This window comes from Globicephala melas, chromosome 11 (assembly GCF_963455315.2).
Source record: "Globicephala melas chromosome 11, mGloMel1.2, whole genome shotgun sequence".
NCBI classification, from domain to species: domain Eukaryota; kingdom Metazoa; phylum Chordata; class Mammalia; order Artiodactyla; family Delphinidae; genus Globicephala; species Globicephala melas.
Window position 1 is genome coordinate 62,684,979 of NC_083324.2, and position 18,637 is coordinate 62,703,615.

Genomic DNA, 18,637 nt, shown 5'->3' on the forward strand with positions numbered 1-18,637 from the left:
GCAAATAGGAAGTATATGTATTTTGCTCTTGAGGTACGTCAAGAATAAGACATGACGACGTTTTTGTGTGAGAGGAGGATCAAGGTTATAAGTAAAAATATGTATGGGGATATAAACAGTAAGTGGATGGATAGTGAAAAGAGTTTCATGAGAAACCTGTTTGGTTCTTTTGAAAAAACTCTGTTTTCTGGCACAGGACAGCCCGAAACACCTCTCCCTGCAGGTGGCAGTGCACACGGCCCATGGTGCTGTTGTAGATTCCATCAGCCGTGAACTCCAGCACTGCACTAGAAGGAGACAGAGAAGGAGGGCCAGGCACGGTCAGCGGGCCCCCCAGAAATGCACTCCAGACGGTAGCCCCAACTTTCAACTCCCTCTTTTTCAGGGTTCCCCCATCCCCAGCCTTCCAACTTCAGCCCCCAGACCTGGCTATGGTGAGGACAGACATGAGAGTTATGTTTCGCGCAAAGGCAGCGCCTGTCCTGTCTTGTAGAATCCAGTCCGTGAAACGGCCCGTGAAGAATGGAACAGCCATCTCCCCTGGGGAGGGAGAGAAATATCAAGTCTAAGAAGGTCAGCTCTAACCAGATGACCCCCGGCCCACCCTCCTTTCACCTTTGCCCATAATCCTGGAGGGCAGTGGCAGAAAGACACAATCTACACCTAAATGGGCCACCTGGGAACTCAAAACCCTGTGGCCCCACAAGACCTTTAGAGGTTGGATGAGGAAGGCTAGGGATCATAGGATGGTCTGCCCCAGAGGAAAGGCCTTGTCCAAGGTGGCCAGTGAAGCAACGCCCGGGGCAGCCCTGGAGTCCAGGACTCCTGACTCCTACCCAGTACAGGGCTCTTCCCTCTCCACGGGGGTGGGGAGTGGGGGCTCTTCTCAAGACCTGAGCTGGGTCCCCTTCCCCTCATCCACATTTCCGAGAACTCATACCAATCTATCTCACTGACCATTACTCTCGATTCCTTCCCAGTCCTCTAGCCTCGTCCCTCTCCCCCTGCATCCCCCTTACCAAGACAGGAGAGTACCACCAGGGCCAGAAGGAGCGGCAGGCGTTGTATCTCTGGGCCCAGGAAGCCTAGAAGCCGTCTCACCGCCACTCCAGAAGCGCTGTGAGCTCCTTGCACCCAAAGGCTCCTGATCTTATGCCACAGGGCGGCCGCGGGCAGTGCCGCCGTGTAACTGAGCGCAAAGGCGTCCAGGCGACTCCCCCAGTGCAGTGGCCGGGTGCTGTGAGCGTCCCCGGGGGCTCCCCACGAGCGCAGCTCTCGGAACGAGGCAAGTCCCGGCAGAGCCAAGCCCAGCGCCGCCGCCAGCGGCTCCAAAGCAGCCAGCCATCCCCGGACTCCTGCGCTTTCTCTCCGGAAGCCCAGCGCTGCCCCGAGGACGCCTCGGGCTCCCAGCCACAGTACCGCCCAGCGGCTCAGGCCCGCCACCCAGACACTGAGCAGCGGCAGCGCAGGGGGTACCAGCAGGGAGGCTATTCGAGGCAGCGCCAGCCGGAGCAGCATCCAGTCGGCGAGGAGCAGCAGCGCTGTCCCCAGGCACGCGAGGGAGGCTCGGGAGAGGCGGAGACACCCGCAGGGAGCGGGGGACTCCGAGCAGGCCATGGGCGCGCGCGGTTCGAGGCCGGCCCAGGTCCTGGGACTCTCGCCGTCCTCGCCAGGACGGAGTCTAGTCTCTGGACGCTGTTGGAGTCGTAGCAGGGCGGGCCCCCGGACCGCGCCGGGGAGGGAGCAGGGCGAGCCGGGTCGGGGCTTCGGAAAGTCCCGGGAACCCGCCGAGCCCGCGGGCGCTGGCCTGAAGTGAGCAGTTTACAGTAAAGGGAAAACGAAAGCGTCTCCGGCTCCCCAGACCCACCCACTCCGAAGGCGGCCCGCCCGGACTATGTGGGGGGAGGGCGTCGACATCAGATCTGAGATTTAGGGGAGCAGCCCTGGTGCTCCACCTTCTCCATTCCCAACACCCGACCCTACTGTCCTCGCCTCCACTTGCGGGACCCACTTGCCGCGACTTTCTCACTCCAGCCTCTGGGCGGGGTGCCTACGTCATCTGTCTCCGGGCAGTTCTGCCCCGCGCAAGTTAGCGCCCGGATGCGAAGCCTCACGGCATGGACCCGGGCGCCCCCTGGCGGGCGTGGAGAAGGGGAGGAGCTGTAGGCAGCGAGTGGCGCGCTGTCCCAGGTCGCAAACCAGTGCACCAGGCGGCGAGGAGCGCGGCGCAGGGATGCTGCGAGCGGGAGCACCCACCGGAGACTTACCCCGGGCCAGAGAAGTCCACACCGGGGTAATGAGTCTGGGCTTGAGGGTTAGCGGAGGGGTGGAGGAAGTAGAGCGATAGGGGGACCCTGGAAGCGCCAAAGAGTAAATTTGGAGACTAACAAGAGTGGGGAGATAGCTTGTAGCAGCCAGTGCTCACATCCCGAAATGAACACGGGCGTCTGTATTCTGAAGGGGTCGTCTAGGGGTCCGCGAAGGGACTGGGCACGGGAGGCAGGCAGAGAAGGTGTACTTTGGCTCTGAGCTGGAAGCGTTAAGGGGAAGCTGCCCTAAAGCGCTTTCGCTTTCACTCTGGGCTAGAGAGAGCGGCTGGTTAAATCAAGGGAGGGGGTTGGAGAAGGTGCACAGAGAAAAGGAAACGGTGCCCTGGGTTAAGTAGGACAGCACTTGAGAGAGGGGAGTATGGGCACTGATTGAGAAGGGACGCATCACACAGACCTTTGATAAACTAGCCCGTGGGTAACATAGCCCCAGCACTGATAATGGGGGTTCCATGTGAGCTGGAGGGGCCCTTCCCCAGCCTGGCCCAGGAAGGCTCCTACTTGGCCCAGGTGCCACCGTGCTCCCTTCCCTATGTCTTCCCCACCCACCTCCACAACCTGCTGGACGACTTTTGCCCAGGCTGGACCCGTGGGGCAGATGGCAGCCCAAGGCAGGCTGGCTTCTGCTCTCAAACTTCTACCACCAAGCTTAGCTTTGGGGCAGCTTTGTTATATAGGAATAACCTCTTGGATGGGGTTGCCTCTGTTCTCTGCTGTGCTATTCATGATGCATCAGTATGTCAAAATGAACACTCGGCCAGCATCCCTGGAAGCCAGAGTAATTTATGGAGTGGTGAGAAGTATAGCTGTAAAACCATTTATAAATTAGAAAATCTCTCCTCACTGCCAGATGAGCAGTGAAAAATAAGAAGTAGAAGTTAAAACAAAGCATGGGAGGTAGACATGGGTTTTAGTCCTGTGTGACCTTCGACAAGTCATTTGCGTTCTCTGTGACTCAGTTTCTTCATTTGTAGGATCTTTAAGCCTTTTTCCAGTTCAACAGGAGTTTTAAAATGTAGCTTTATCCTCCTTCACTCTTCCTTAATTCTTTTGTTTAATTTCTTTTCTTGACCTGAAAAAGTCAGCTCAAACTCCCCAATCAAATCCTCTTTTGGTGCAGATCTCTTTCCCTGGCTACTCTCTTCCCCTGGCTGTTTACCTCTTGATAAGAAATCCTTAAATGAGACCTCTGTTTTAAACTGTCCCATGTGTTTCTTGCTGCTTTCCTCCTTCCTTGACACGTGGCCATGCTAACCACTGACCCCTGAGATGTTTTCTGTTGTTCAGTAAACTGGAAGAGCTCACTTCTGATTAAGGGGGGGGGGTGGATGATTGTGGGCCCAAAAGAAGGGCTTGAGCTTGTTTCCCAAGGTCACGGTCACTCGCTGTGTGGGGAGGTCTGTAGCACATCTGTACACACAACAAACGCATGCGGAGGTAATTCATTTGTGGAACTGCGTCACGGGGACTTGGAAGTGCCCGCCCTGAGCCCTTCACTCAAAGGGAGCACTTATGCCCCTAGGAGCCTCATCCCACCTCTCTCTCTTTACAGTGGAAGGATTCTAGGGATGCCATTCTTTCTGTGTGATACCACTGCCAGGCTCTGACATTCCCTTGCTGCTGGGAGAGACAAGAGAGAAAATGGAAAGATGAAGAAAAAAATCCCATTCTGGGAGTCAGCTCTGGCCTAAATTACTGTATAACCTTGAGCCAGTCGCCTCCCCATTCTGAGAATGTTTCCTCATCTGTAACATGAAGGGATCAAGGCTCTTGCTGCTCTGACGTTCCATCCTCTGTGTCTCTGCAGACAACCATCATGGCCGTCGAGTTTGATGGGGGCGTCGTGGTGGGATCTGATTCCCGGGTGTCTGCAGGGTGAGTAGCAGTGCCAGTGTGTTCTTTTGGAAGGAAGCTAATGGCCCCGAGTGCACATTTTTCTTAACCATTCATAAAGAGACTGGCAAACTGAAGCATTGGAGAAACTGAGTGAACCTTTCAGAAAGGCCACTATGATAAGATATTGGGTGGGTATTTGGGTCTCTGAATTCATGGCGAAGAATCTGGGGCCTGGATGCTAATGTGGCCCGTCCCAGGGAGTCACAGAATTGGGTCTGAAAAGGGTTTAGGAGATAGAGATTTCAGGGGCCCACCTTCCATCTATGTTTAGAGATAGAAAAGATGGTCCTGCCAAGCAGATATTCTGGTTTCTGATCCATCACATGTTGAACTAAGTTTGTCTTTCTCCCTTCTGGCCAGTTTCCTCACATACAGGATTAGATCAATATTACTTACTTTATGTTCCACAGAACACGTAACTTCCTCAATATGGTTAATAACAAAGAAAAATTAATAAGGCGAAGATTAATCTTAGCTTAATTTAGTATTTTTTGTGTTACTATAAAAATCTAAGCCTGAGGGGCTTCCCTGGTGGCGCAGTGGTCCCTGCCGATGCAGGGGAGGCGGGTTCGTGCCCCGGTCCAGGAGGATCGCACGTGCCGCGGAGCGGCTGGGCCCGTGAGCCATGGCCGCTGAGCCTGCGCGTCCGGAGCCTGTTGCTCCGCAGCGGGAGAGGAAGAAGCAGTGAGAGGCCCGCGTACCGCAAAAAAAAAAAAAAAAAAAAATCTAAGCCTGAAAATAAATCTAATTTTGATCATTACTTGCAGTGTTTCGTTTGTTTGAGACAATTCTTTGCTTCCTGCTTTAATCCAAGCTTTAAATTTCATGTACTCTGAAGCCATTCTCTTGTGAAATAAATTTGAGAAACACCGAAAGATGAACATCAGAAATTTTGGCAACTCTCTATATGATCCAGCAATCCCACTCCTGGGCATATATCCAGACAAAACTATAATTCGAAAAGATACATGCACCCCTATGTTCATAGCAGCACTATTTACAGTAGCCAAGACATGGAAGCAACCTAAATGTCCATAGACAGAGGAACAGGTAAGGAGGACGTGGTACACCATGAAAATTGGGGTGCATCTGTCTTTTTGAATTATGTTTTCCTCCAGGTATATGCCCAGGAGTGGGATTGCTGGGTCATATGGTAGTTCTATCTTTAGTTTTTTAAGGAACCTACATACTGTTCTCCATAGTGGCTGTACCAATTTAGATTCCCACCAACAATGTAAGAGGGTTCCCTTTTCTCCACACCCTCTCCAGCATTTATTGTTTGTAGATTTTTTGTTGATGGCCATTCTGACCAGTGTGAGGTGATACCTCATTGTAGTTTCTATTTGCATTTCTCTAATAATTAGTGATGTTGAGCATCTTTTCATGTGCTTTTTGGCCATCTGTATGTCTTATTTGGAGAAATGTCTGTTTAGATCTTCTGCCTATTTTTTGATTGGGTTATTTGGTTTTTTGATATTGAGCTGCATGAGCCGTTATATTTTGGAGATTAATCCCTTGTCAGTTGCTTCGTTTGCAAATATGTTCTCCCATTCTGAGGGTTGTCTTTATACAAAAAAAAAAAAAAAGAGTGAATATATGTATATATGTAACTGATTCACTTTGCTGTATACCTGAAACTAACACAACATTGTAAATCAACTATACACCAATAAAATTTTTTTAAAAAAAGAAAATGTGGTGTATATATATAATGGACTATTACTCAGCCATAAAAAAGAATGAAATAATGCCATTTGCAGCAACGTGGATGGACCTAGAGATTAAGCATAGTCAGAAAGAGAAAGATAAATACCAAAAGATATCACTTTATATGTGGAATCTAAAGTATGACACAAATGAACATATCTACCAAACAGACTCACAGACGTAGAGAACAGACTTGTGGTTGCCAAGGGGGAGAGGGGTGGGGAAGGGATGGATTGAGAGTTTGGGGTTAGCAGATGCAAACTAGTATATATAGGATGGATAAACAACAAGGTCCTACTGTATAGCACAGGGAACTATATTCATATCCTGTGATAAACCATAATGAAAAAGAATATGAAAAAGAATATGTATATGTATAACTGAATCACTTTGCTGTACAGCAGAAATTAACACGACATTGTAAATCAACTATACTTCAATAAAATTTCGTAAAAAATTGGTATCTCTAACGTTGATGACTTTTGACTCCTTCCTGACAGAGAGGCGGTGGTGAACCGAGTGTTTGACAAGCTGTCCCCCCTGCACCAGCGCATCTACTGTGCTCTCTCTGGCTCAGCTGCTGATGCTCAGGCCATAGCGGACATGGCTGCCTACCAGCTGGAGCTCCATGGGTATGAAGTTCTGGGGTCCCCAGTCCACACCACCTAGAGTTCCCCCAACCAGTGAACCCCTATACAGAGTCCTGTTCCAGGAGCAGTGCTGTGGAAAATGAAAAGTTCTTGCTTTGCCTCCGGCTTTCATTGGTGTTGAACTGGCATTTGGATCTCTCGAAGCTGGTTTCTGCACCTGTAGAGTAGAGATGACTAATAGTACCTGCCCTACCTCACCAGATGGTTATTTCCAGAATCAAAACATATGAGTGAAAGTAGTTCAAAAACGGCAAATCACTCCCCTAATATAAATAGTGGGGACGAAGATTAGGACATGGGCCACCATAATATCAGGTGGTGACCGTAGGGGAAACCAAGGTCATTAGGGCAGAAGTAAAGTTTACCTGCTTTGACCCACATGGGCAGGGCTCTGGCAGTCAGGAGAATTATGTCATTGGGGGCTGGGGGTGGGACAGAGTAAAGGAGGGAGAACAATTAGCAATTGAAACCTTCTTCCCAGTGGGTGATGTGAGACTCTTGTTCCCCTGCACTTGTGGGAGGGGAGCTAGAGTTTGAATCCTTGCAGCTATAGGTTTCGGGTGTTCCCCCGGCAGCGATGATGGTAATGGCCCAGGAGGGTGGAACTTCAGGAAAATCATTATTGCTGCCTATTCCTAACCCTTCCTTTAGAATGGAAATGGAGGAACTCCCACTCGTTCTGGCTGCTGCAAATGTGGTGAGGAATATCACCTATAAGTATCGGGAGGACCTGTCTGCACATCTCATGGTAGCAGGCTGGGACCGACGCGAAGGAGGCCAGGTGAGTCTCTCCCAATGTCCTCCCTCCCTCAGGGTTCCCCTCTCCCGCAGAGAGGGAGATGGAGGTCATGTGGCATTCTCACTAAGAGTTCCAAAGACACTGCCTCGAAAATGTAGGATAGTCTCAAAGGAGAAGGGCATGAGATGCTGGGGCTTCACTGCAGAGTGTGGACACCACCTGCTTGTCTCAGTGGTGAGCAGAGGAGGGAGGCTTCTAGAGTCTGACCTGAGGATGCCTCCCCCAGGTATATGGGACCATGGGAGGGATGCTGATTCGACAGCCCTTTGCCATCGGTGGCTCTGGCAGCACCTATATCTACGGTTACGTGGACGCGGCGTATAAACGAGGCATGTCCCCGGAGGAGTGCAGGCGCTTCACCACGAATGGTAACTAAGCAAGTGGAAGGGTACCTGGGGCAGGTGTTGTTAATTGTGGGAAGGAGGTAGAGTATGAGGAATAGGAATACGTGGGTGACCATTTAATTAAATGTCCAATGGGAATTCCCTGGCGGTCCAGTGGTTGGGACTCCTCGCTTTCACTTCCCGGGGCCCGGGTTGGATCCCTGGTGGGGGAACTAAGATCCCGCAAGCCATGCAGCATGGCCAAAAAAAAAAAAAAAACAGAAAACGTCCAAACTGGGACACTTTTGAGAGTGAGAGACGGCAGGACAAAGGCTAAACTAGATGGGCTTTCAGGATAAAAGGCATAAACCAGGATTGTTATAAGTACACCAAATTAAGATCTAGGGTGACCACAAAAACCAGTGGTGAGCTAGCTTGGGCCCGCTCCTAAGAGCTGATGGTTAAATATTCAAGGTTGGGGAGCTGCTTATTTATCTATTTATAATTTGAAGTCAATCATGGCGGGAGTATCGAGACCATGGACATCATGTGAAGACTGTTTTTTTTTTAAAGTTGGTTGACCACCACTAAATATGCATCTCTAGGAGACGGGTTCTGAAGTCTGAAAGTGGTCATAGGCATAGGGACAGGAGGGAAGGGAAATGATATTTGAAGCTAAGCCAGTCTCTCTTCCTCTCTGCAACTTGAAACCCTCTGCAGCTATTGCTCTGGCCATGAACCGGGATGGTTCCAGCGGGGGCGTCATCTACCTGGTCACGATCACAGCCGCTGGTGTGGACCATCGAGTCATCTTGGGCAACGAGCTGCCGAAATTCTATGACGAGTGAATCTTTCTCAGACTTCCCTTCTTTATTTTACAATAAACTTTCTGGGACTGGAAGCTGGTATGGTCATGGTCACTCAGGGAGATGAAGCTTGGGAAGGGGCCTTCTTCCCACCCAGGTGTTAGCATATCTTTTTTATTCTTTTGTCCCCAGGTCTAAAACATCTTTCCCACAGGAGAGAGAGGTGGGCAGGGAGGCGGGGTGTATACTAGAACCAGGAAGAGCTCTACACAGGACAGGTCATAGGTAGCTAAGACAGCTACACACAGGAGAATTAGCTAAGAGCACCAGCAAACTCACATGGAAGAGAATTCCTTTCATAATGCATTCATTCACGTTAGAGACGAAAAACTGATAAGTACTTAAATATTTGGTGGGGGGGTACTTGTGAATTTCAAAGAATAATAACAAGAACCAAAAAAGCTACATGTATTGAACCAGGCATTAGCTACATGCTTATAAACTTCATTTCTTAGAACCCAAACAAAAAAGTCTTATGTAGGTAGGACAACTACTTCTGTGTACGGATAGATGGGAACTTAGGAAGAGTAAGCCATGGCAAGTTCAAAAGCTGAGATGTGGGATTTAGTTTACCATATGCCTTTCCTCTACCACAACATGAAACCTTCTATTCCCGCAAGCTTCATAGAGCATCTCCTCCTTGAAATCTGCAGTAATTAGCCCAGCCCATGCTTTGACACTTTCGAAGTCGTCACTAGATATTTGAGTAACTGTACGAAACAGGCTGAGTTCTGGTCCTATCGTTGCCAGGCACTTTCTGAGTGAGAGGACAAATTACTCCCCTTCTTTGAGCTCTCATTTTCTCTTCTGTCAAATGAAGGTGTTGAGTGACTTCTAAGATGGTTTATAGTTTTGACATTCAATGCCATTTTGCTCATAAGTGAGCAGTTAAGAGGTGTATTTAACAGAAATCCTAGTAGGCTACCCAGGAAGCTTCTGTCTGCTTTTCTTTCTGGAGCTCAGGCTCAACATACAAATTCAAAGTACCCTAAGACATTCCTGTGTCCTTGGTAGTGTGTATTTGGTTTGGAGAAAAATAATCTAAAATTACTAGCGCCTAGGGGAGGGGGAAGGGTAAGCTGAGACAAAGAGAGTAGCATTGACATATACACACTACCAAATGTAAAATAGCTAGTGGGAAGCAGCCTCAGCTCGGTGCTTTGTGACCATCTAGCCCTCTAGATAGGGAGGGTGGGAGGGAGACTCAAGAGGGAGGGGATATAGGGATATATCTATGCATATAGCTGATTCACTTTCTTATACAGCAGAAACCAATACAACATTGTAAAGCAATTATACTCCAATAAAGATGTTAAATAAATAAATTGTACATTGCAAATAAAAATTAGATCAACCGTTTAAACTGAAAAATAAATAAAAAATAAATTAAATTACTAGAGCCTTGAGTTCTTTCTAGCCACGAGATTTAACCTATTTTGCAATTTAACATAATAGTTTAAGAGCCTATCTCTCCTGCTGATCACAACTCCCCACCTCGAACTCTGGAGAGTAGACAAAAGCAAGGACTAAACCACTCTGAAAAATAAACAAAAGCAGGGGGATTGCGGAGTCAAAACTTGGGGAGGCAACGCTCTGGGGGGAAAAAGAGGGTTCAATGTTTTTTCTCGTGGCTCTGCCCTGAAGTCAGGCAGCAGCTACAGAGCTACACTTCTGAACTGAATCTCCACTGCCGTTCTGGCTGGAGACAAGAGGCCCCCGTGGGCAGGAGAGTGTAGGGGAATCTCCCAGATGAGAGAGCCAGGGACGGGGCTCCCTAATTCTAGGTATGAATCCTCATGACAGCCGGGTTACTCCTGAGCTGCACATATGACACAACCAGCACAAAACAGCAAAGACTTTGAGGACTGAATTAAGATGTAAACCTTTTAAAATTAGATGGTGGTCTTTTTCTTTATTGGCCAAAATACTGCATCCTTATGCCCCTCATTCCAAAATAATGGCTTACAATTTTAAAAGAAGAAGGAGGAGGAGGAGGAGGGGGAGAAGAGGGAGGGGCAGGGGAAGAGGAGGGGGAGGGGGAGAAGGGGGAGTAGAGGAAGAAAATAATTAGAGCAAAGACAAAGTTAAGAAATAAATGAAGCCAAGAGGTAAAAACAATATACAACATGAATATCGCCTTTTAAAAAAGAAAAGTGAGGGCTTCCCTGGTGGCGCAGTGGTTGAGAGTCCGCCTGCCGATGCAGGGAACGTGGGTTCGTGCCGTGGTCCGGGAGGATCCCACATGCTGCGGAGCGGCTGGACCCGTGAGCCACGGCCGCTGAGCCTGCGCGTCTGGAGCCTGTGCTCCGCAACGAGAGAGGCCACAACAGTGAGAGGCCCGTGTACGGCCAAAAAAAAATAAAGAAAGAAAGAAAAGAGATGTGCTGGAGCTGTCTTGAACAGCCTAACAGGAGCAGATTGTAAAACATTCAGGAATTTTGAGAGGTGACTGTTAACCATTGGTAGCTTGACATTGACCGTGGTGAAAGCATTTATACTACAGAAACCAGCAATGCTACGCATCAGAACTTTTTTGGTTTTTTCCCCAGAAAGCCAGTTTAACAGGCCACATGTTGATCAGCCAGCTATCCATGGGTGAAAAACAACTGGCTCTGAGCTACAGGGTAGTGAAAGCAAAAAAGGAAATGAAATCAGGTACAAGATTTGAAAGATTCATTTAAAAAGCGAATCATCCAAAAACAACAATATATATATATCTATATAATAGATATATATATAGTTTTTCAAATCACATAGAACATTAACTGAAATAGAATATGCATCATGCCATAAAGAAAACGCCAATAAATTCCAAAGTATCAGTATCTTTGAAACTACATTCAGCATCCATATTGTATTAAATTAGAACTTGATAACAAAAGGATACCTAAAATTCTGATGGTTTTCAAACTAAAACAATATTGATAAATAACAGAGTTAAAAGGTACTCATAAAAGAAATTTACTCATTTAGAACCAGATGGTAAAAACGTTACCTATCAGATTCTGTGGGACACAAAGGAATACTTAGAATTTTATAGCTTCAAATACATTTCTTAGAACAAAAAAAGTTTAAAATAAATGACTTAAAAATTCTCCTAAAATGTTGGAAAAAGAACAATCGAGCAAACCTAAAGAAATAAGAATGAAGGAAATTAATTTTCTATTGTTGTCTCATACTCACTGCATTAGCTACCTATTGCTGTGTAACAAATGACACCAAAATTTAGCAGCTTAAAATAACAACCAATAACAACCATTTACAATTGGGAACACAGGGGAAGTTTAAATACGGACTGTGTATTTGATAATATTATATCCATGGTAAGTATCTTAGAGGTGATGATGTTATTCTGGTTTTGTAGGAGAAACATTCTTATTCTTAAAATACACATTCCAAACTATTTTAGGGTAAAATGTCATATATCCACAAATTTTCTCAAATGGCTTAACAACATAGATCCTCAATAGTAAATGGATAAATAAAATGTAGCTTATTAATACAATAGAATACTGCATAAGCAATGCATACTAATAACTACTGATAATGCAACAAGATGGATAAATCTCACGGAAATAATATTGAATAAAGAAGCCAGATGCACACAAAACTACACAATATATGTTTTGAAACAACCAGGTCCTACTGTATAGCACAGGGAACTATATTCAATATCCTGAGATAAACCATAATGGAAAAGAATATGAAAACAATATGTGTATAACTGAGTCACTTTGCTGTACAGCAGAAATTAACACAACATTGCAAATCAGCTATACTTCAATAAAATTAGAGAAAGAAAAAAAAATATATATAGGTTTCGGTTATCTATTGCTGTGGAGCAAACTGCCCTTAAACTTTGTGGCTTAAAACAAAAACAATCATTTTATGGTTTCTTGTTATTCTGGGGGTTAAATGAACTTGAAGAACCACTGATGTAGCCCGTGAACCAAAGCACTTATCACGGCAGCCGATCCATACAATCCCTGACATTTCATGTAAGGACATTGGTTACCTGTCCCATCAGATCTGAACACCTTTAGAATACTGTAAAAATTTCCCCGACTTTATGGGTCCTGCCTCCCCATAGAACAATTCAGAAAACCCACTTCTCCCAGTCCTCTTGGAAGCCAGGGCACCAATATAAGACCTAAGTCCCACCTTTAAAAAAATCAAATTCATGCACCTCAGACTTCAATTCACAACTGAGTGACAGGAGGAAATGGGCATCTACCCTGCATTCAGTTCGAGGCAAAGGTGACAGGAAAAGCAACTGGCTTTGAGGGAAGCAGTGGTAAAAAAAAAAAGGCTAAGTTCCTGCCACCAAAGTGGCTTCGAAGTATCTTCAGTGGTGGTTGCAATAAAGTCTAATTCCTAATGAAAGAGCAACACCTGGAAGCAGCAGCACCTGGAAGCAGCAGTAAAGTGGTTTATGAGACCTGTTCTGGCTTGGTGGGGGGGGGATGGTTATCTGTTTATGATGAGCCTACCATATGTTGGAGAAATGTATTTGTTAGATTTTTTAAAGTGTTGCCAAAAATTAACGAGGGAACCAGGAAGAATACAAGGGACTAGATTCAAAGAGTATTTGCAAAACAAAGTTGCACATAGTCAGGGGAAATCGCTGTGTTAGAGATTCAAAATGGTTAATGTACTACAAAGCAATAAAATCATAACCTCGGAGTTATCTCCTTTACCAGATAAAAAGCAAAGGCATCACACCTTATCAGCTTTCTACAGATTAACATCTCATAGTACAGGGCCAGCTGGGTTCTTTTTAGTCAACTTACAATCCCTGAAACAGGATTATAATCAGGCAGGATTATAAGAAAATGTTCACATATATTAATCAAGAAAGCAGATGTTTGCCTTATTTCCAAATTTTGGAACATTTTCCCTACATGATTCCTACCCCTAAAGTAATGAATTGACCAAATAAGATTTTCCAGAAATATTCTAATTCAATATCCTTAATTTGACAGGCTCTTTTATTTGGCCTGTTTTAGTATTAAGATGTGAAGACTTCCTTGTCATGTAGTTAACAAAACAAAGGTCTTAATGATGTTAACAGTTCACATCTTTCTGGAAGGCTTTAGCCCATAAGGTCATAGTTTTAATTACTCCTATGATAACCAGAAATCATTTTATTGCCATGCAAGAGCTTACTTATCCCAAGAACCCTCCCCGACTCACCATCTCAGAGCTTCATTTGTAGGGCCTTTCACTGAGGATGAAATCCCATTTTCTCTGAGATGCTCAAAGTTCATCAGTGATTTTGGCTCATCAGAAATTAACATCCTTTTCCACCTGTCGGGTGGGGACAATAAACTAGGAACCAGTGTGCTCAGAGGATTTTGTAGGCCTTGTTTCCACAAACAAACTGCAGTTCTTTCTCTTATTAGAGAAATTAATGAGATTAATGAAATGAGATTTTCCTTTTTATACGACACTTCTGGCATGCTCAGCATTCCAAATTTGGAGATGTGAACCTCTGCATATCACTACACTGCCATAAAAACATAAAGCAACCCACAAAAGCACTTTGAACACTATTTGCAGAGAAGAACTATATACCAAATTTTCTATAGAATTATCATATATTCCACCAGTGATGCTGTCTACAAAAATATTTGATTGTCTATAGAGCTATGGTAGCTATAAAAAGCAAAATTTGACTCACTGTCCTTTAACAAAGGATAGCTGGGATTTTTCTAAGCTTAAAAATTGTAAAAGCATTTGTCAGAATTCCAATTAGGAATAGGGTCATGATTATCTTTCATTTTTCCTGAGTAGTTATACTTTGCAGTCTATATTAAGATTTACTATAGGATATTTTTTCCTGAATTCTGTGGTTCCAATGGAACAAGACATCATTCAAAGAACACTGGGTTTTATTTTCCATAAGCATAGGTGAAACCTGAGGATTACAGATAGATAAGAAGAAAATAAAATGGTCTGCTTACATGCTCATCAGAAAATAGAACATTTAAAACAACGTTCTGAAATAAATCACCATAATTAAATATTGGTTAACAGTTTCATTCAGTCTTATTTCCTGTCCCACTGATCTAGGGCTAGCAGACTATGTTAATGACTTCTCTGCTTCTGTACTAAAATAGTCCTATAAGTTCCAATTTTTAAGTCCCCAATACAGTTTGACAGGTGTCAATAGGTGACCATATCAGCATAAACTGGTAAATTTGTTCTCATAATTCTATTCTCTGCAATAGCAAGAATCAAGAAATCCTGGTCATCATTTCCACTGAGCCCCTGAGATTGTCCTTTTCTGTTGTTTCTCTCAGAAGACCCAATTTTTGGTGATAGCTTCTAGCAGAGGGCTTCTTCAAGTATGAGAGAAAAACAGAAAACATCTGTTTGGCCAGATGGTGCAGTTTAATTTATCACAGTAGCCAACAATATCAGAATAGACAAGTAGAATCTAGAAATCTCACAATTTCACAAAGACTTATGAGTCATTACTCTGAAGGTAAGTACACATTCTAGACAGTGAGGGGCTTTGGCAACTTTCCGTGTTCTTCTAATTCAGCCTGTAAAGTGCGGACTAGGATTCCTACTGATTGACAAGGGTATTTTAAACCCAGAAACAAAACCTTCTTTAAAATAAATGTATTGGGGCTTCCCTGGTGTCGCAGTGGTTGAGAGTCCGCCTGCCGATGCAGGGGACACGGGTTCGTGCCCCGGTCCGAGAGGATCCCACATGCCGCGGAGCTGCTGGGCCCGTGAGCCATGGCCGCTGGGCCTGCGCGCCCGGAGCCTGTGCTCCGCAACGGGAGAGGCCACAACAGTGAGAGGCCCGCGTACCGCAAAAAAAAAAAAAAAAAAAAGTATTAAAATCACCCATCCAGACTTGGAATACGAACAAGAGTATGCTTTTACCCTTCCTGAAACATCTACAGTCATTAAGACACACATTCGCAATATTTTTACCTGGACAAGATTAATAAAGGAAAGGGTGAGCTCCTGTGTTTTGTCAGCTTTTTCAGCATTGTGGGGTTGATACACAGGGTAGCTCTTTTGAGAGTATAGAATTAATTTAAAGTATATAAGGCATGCAAAATGCACCTAATTAACTTCTGGCCTCCTGCGTTTCATATTGTGACAGATTAAGGCTTTGGGGCCACCTAGTGGTCAAATGGGTAGTGGCTATCTAGTGGGAAAAAGGGTTTTTTTAGAGTACAGTAAAAGATAGCTTGACAGTTTTAATATTTTCAATTAAGAGTTTAGTCTTCAGGAAGTCAACAACAACAAAAAAGAATTGTCAGAGGAAACTGGTCACTTAACTCATATAAGTGGACAGGTACCTAAGAGTGGTCAATTGTTAAAGTTTTTGCTATCCCAATAACCAGAGTGATAATAAAACATTTTAAAATAAATAAAGAAGGTAACATAATAATTATAGAAGCCTGTAGGTCTCTCACGATTCAAAGGGTTTTTGTTATTTGTTTTTAAAATATTTAAGGCCATGAAAATATCAGCAAAAGCACTCAAATTTATCAGGATACTGAGTGAGAGTATTCGGAGAGAAAATGGCTGCTTGCTGAGCTGATTACACTCAAGGAAATAAAAGCTTTTTCTATCTCTTTTAAAGAGTACAATGAATATTCCAAGACCAAATTTGAACAAGTCCTCTCTTTTTTTGCGGTACGCAGGCCTCTCTGTGTTGTGGTCTCTCCCGCTGCGGAGCACAGGCTCCGGACGCGCAGGCTCAGCGGCCATGGCTCACGGGCCCAGCCGCTCCGCAGCATGTGGGATCTTCCCGGACCGGGGCACGAACCCACGTCCCCAGCACCGGCAGGCGCACTCTCAACCACTGCGCCACCAGGGAAGTCCCTCTCTTTTTTTGCTTATTAATTTTAAGTCATCATTATGTGTGTGTTTCAAATATGTGTATAGTTAGATGACAATATTATTTAAAGCTTTCAACTTCAGCTTTAAAATATAATTAATCTTATTAATACAATACACTAATGTGTATACCACATTGAGTTTACCATCTTTTCTTATTGAAGTATAGTTGATTTACAATGTTGTGTTAGTTTCAGGTATACAGCAAAGTGACTCAGTTTTACATATATATGTAAATATATATATATATATATATTCCTTTTCATCTTCTTTTCCCATATAGGTTATTACAAAATATTGAGTATAGTTCCTTGTGGTACACAGTAGGTCCTTGTTGGTTATCCATTCTAAATATAGTACTGTATGTATATGTTACACCCAAATTCCTAATTTATCCTTCCCCCCAACCTTTCCCCTTTGGTAACCATAAAAGTTTGTTTTCTATATCTGTGAGTCTGTTTTGTAAATAAGTTCATTTGTATCATTTTTTTTAGATTCCACATATAAGTGATATCATATGATATTTGTCTTTCTCTGTCTGACTTACTTCACTTAGTATGATAATCTCTAGGTTCATCCATGTTGCTGTAAATAGCATTATTTCATTCTTTTTTATGGCTGAGTAATATTCCATTGTGTAAATATATATATATATATATATATATACACCACATCTTCTTTATTCATTCATTTGTCAATGGACTTGAGTTTACCATCTTATTTTAGTTTTGCAAAAAGTAAATATGGACAAGAGTATATATACATAGAAGCTGATTCAGTATTTTTTGGTGATTCAGTATTTTTTTCTTTGTCTCTATGAATTATTATTTCTTTTAAGAATGTTGTAGGTGGGGCTTCCCTGGTGGCTCAGTGGTTAAGAATCCGCCTGCCAATTCAGGGGACACGGGTTTGAGCCCTGGTCCAGGAAGATCCCACATGCCGCGGAGCAACTAAGCCCGTGCTCCACAACTACTGAGCCTGCGCTCTAGAGCCCGAGCTCACTGCAACTAGAGAAAGCCTGCGTGCAGCAAGAAAGACCCAACGCAGCCAAAGGTAAATAAATTAAAACAAAATAAAATTTTTTTAAAGAATGTTGCAGGTAATCAAAAGTCATTTCTTACTTAACTCAATTTAAATTAGTCCAAACTTATAAAATCATTTAGGTAAGACTACGAAGTTGAACATAATAACCACTATTGACCTTAGAAGTTTTTCAGAGGTGAAAGTTTTAATTTTTACTGAGAAAGTAAGTGGAGTAACTAAGTCAATGATTTGCAGCATTGTCTAAAGACCACAAGAGCTAACAGTTTACAGAATAAAAGCATGTCCTGTGTTAATTAGATTAAATACATATGTTTACATTTAGGTTTTCTTCCCAGAAATTAAGACAGCAAAATGAGGGGCTTCCCTGATGGTCCAGTGGTTAAGACTGTGCTTCCACTGCAGGGGGCACGGGTTTGATCCCTGGTCAGGGAACTAAGATCCTGCATGCCCCATGGCAGTGACCAAAAAAAAAAAAAAAAAAAAAAAAAAATCTGAGGACGGGGAACAAATCCTTTTCTTTTTTTTTCCCCAAAATCAATTTAAAGTGATAGAAATCAAATTAGTAGGTGTCTAGAGTGGAGAGTTACTGCAAAAGGGCAAGGAGAAACTTTTTGAGACATGAAAAATGTTCTATGTATCAATTGGGGTGGTGGTTACACAGTGTATACATTTGTCAAAACTCATCAAACTGAATACTTTAAATCATCGGTCCCCAACCTTTTTGGCACTAGGTACCAGATTCATGGAAGACAATTTTTTTCCACAGACGGGAGCAGGGGGGATGGTTTGGGGATGATTCAAGTGCCTTACATTTATTGCGCAGTTTATTTCTATTATTATTACATTGTAATGTATAATGAAATAATTATACAACTCACCGTAATGCAGAATCAATGGGAGCCCTGAGCTTCTTTTCACTTGCCACTCACTGGTAGGGTTTTGATATGAGTCTGAAAGCAATTGATTTATTATGGTCTCTGCTAATGATAGTCTGTATTTGCAGCCGCTCCCCAGCGCTAGCATCACCGCCTCAGCTCCACCTCAGATCATCAGGCATTAGATTCTCATAAGGAGCGCGCAACCTCGATCCCTCGCATGCGCAGTTCACAGTAGGTTTCACGCTCCTATGAGAATCTAACGCTGCCGCTGATCTGACAGG

The 18,637-nt window shown here is 44.1% G+C and overlaps 2 protein-coding genes across 2 annotated transcripts in view; one reads left to right on the top strand and one right to left on the bottom strand.

The window, feature by feature from the left end:
* The window catches only part of TAP1 (transporter 1, ATP binding cassette subfamily B member), a 31,653-nt gene that overhangs the window by 6,365 nt on the left and 6,651 nt on the right, over positions 1-18,637 (bottom strand). The window contains exons 2-4 of the mRNA XM_060307481.1: positions 1,020-1,807; positions 426-540; positions 157-287 (exon numbers count right to left, since the gene is read on the bottom strand). Coding sequence (XP_060163464.1) covers positions 157-287; positions 426-540; positions 1,020-1,617 — 844 coding nt within the window. The 5' untranslated portion in view covers positions 1,618-1,807. The remainder of the gene's footprint in view (positions 1-156; positions 288-425; positions 541-1,019; positions 1,808-18,637) is intronic.
* Positions 2,160-8,603, top strand: PSMB9 (proteasome 20S subunit beta 9). Its single transcript, XM_030841057.2, has 6 exons — positions 2,160-2,293; positions 4,135-4,202; positions 6,431-6,562; positions 7,232-7,361; positions 7,606-7,747; positions 8,423-8,603. Exons 1-6 carry the CDS (start codon positions 2,234-2,236, stop codon positions 8,548-8,550), a joined length of 660 nt encoding a protein of 219 aa, XP_030696917.1. The 5' UTR covers positions 2,160-2,233; the 3' UTR covers positions 8,551-8,603.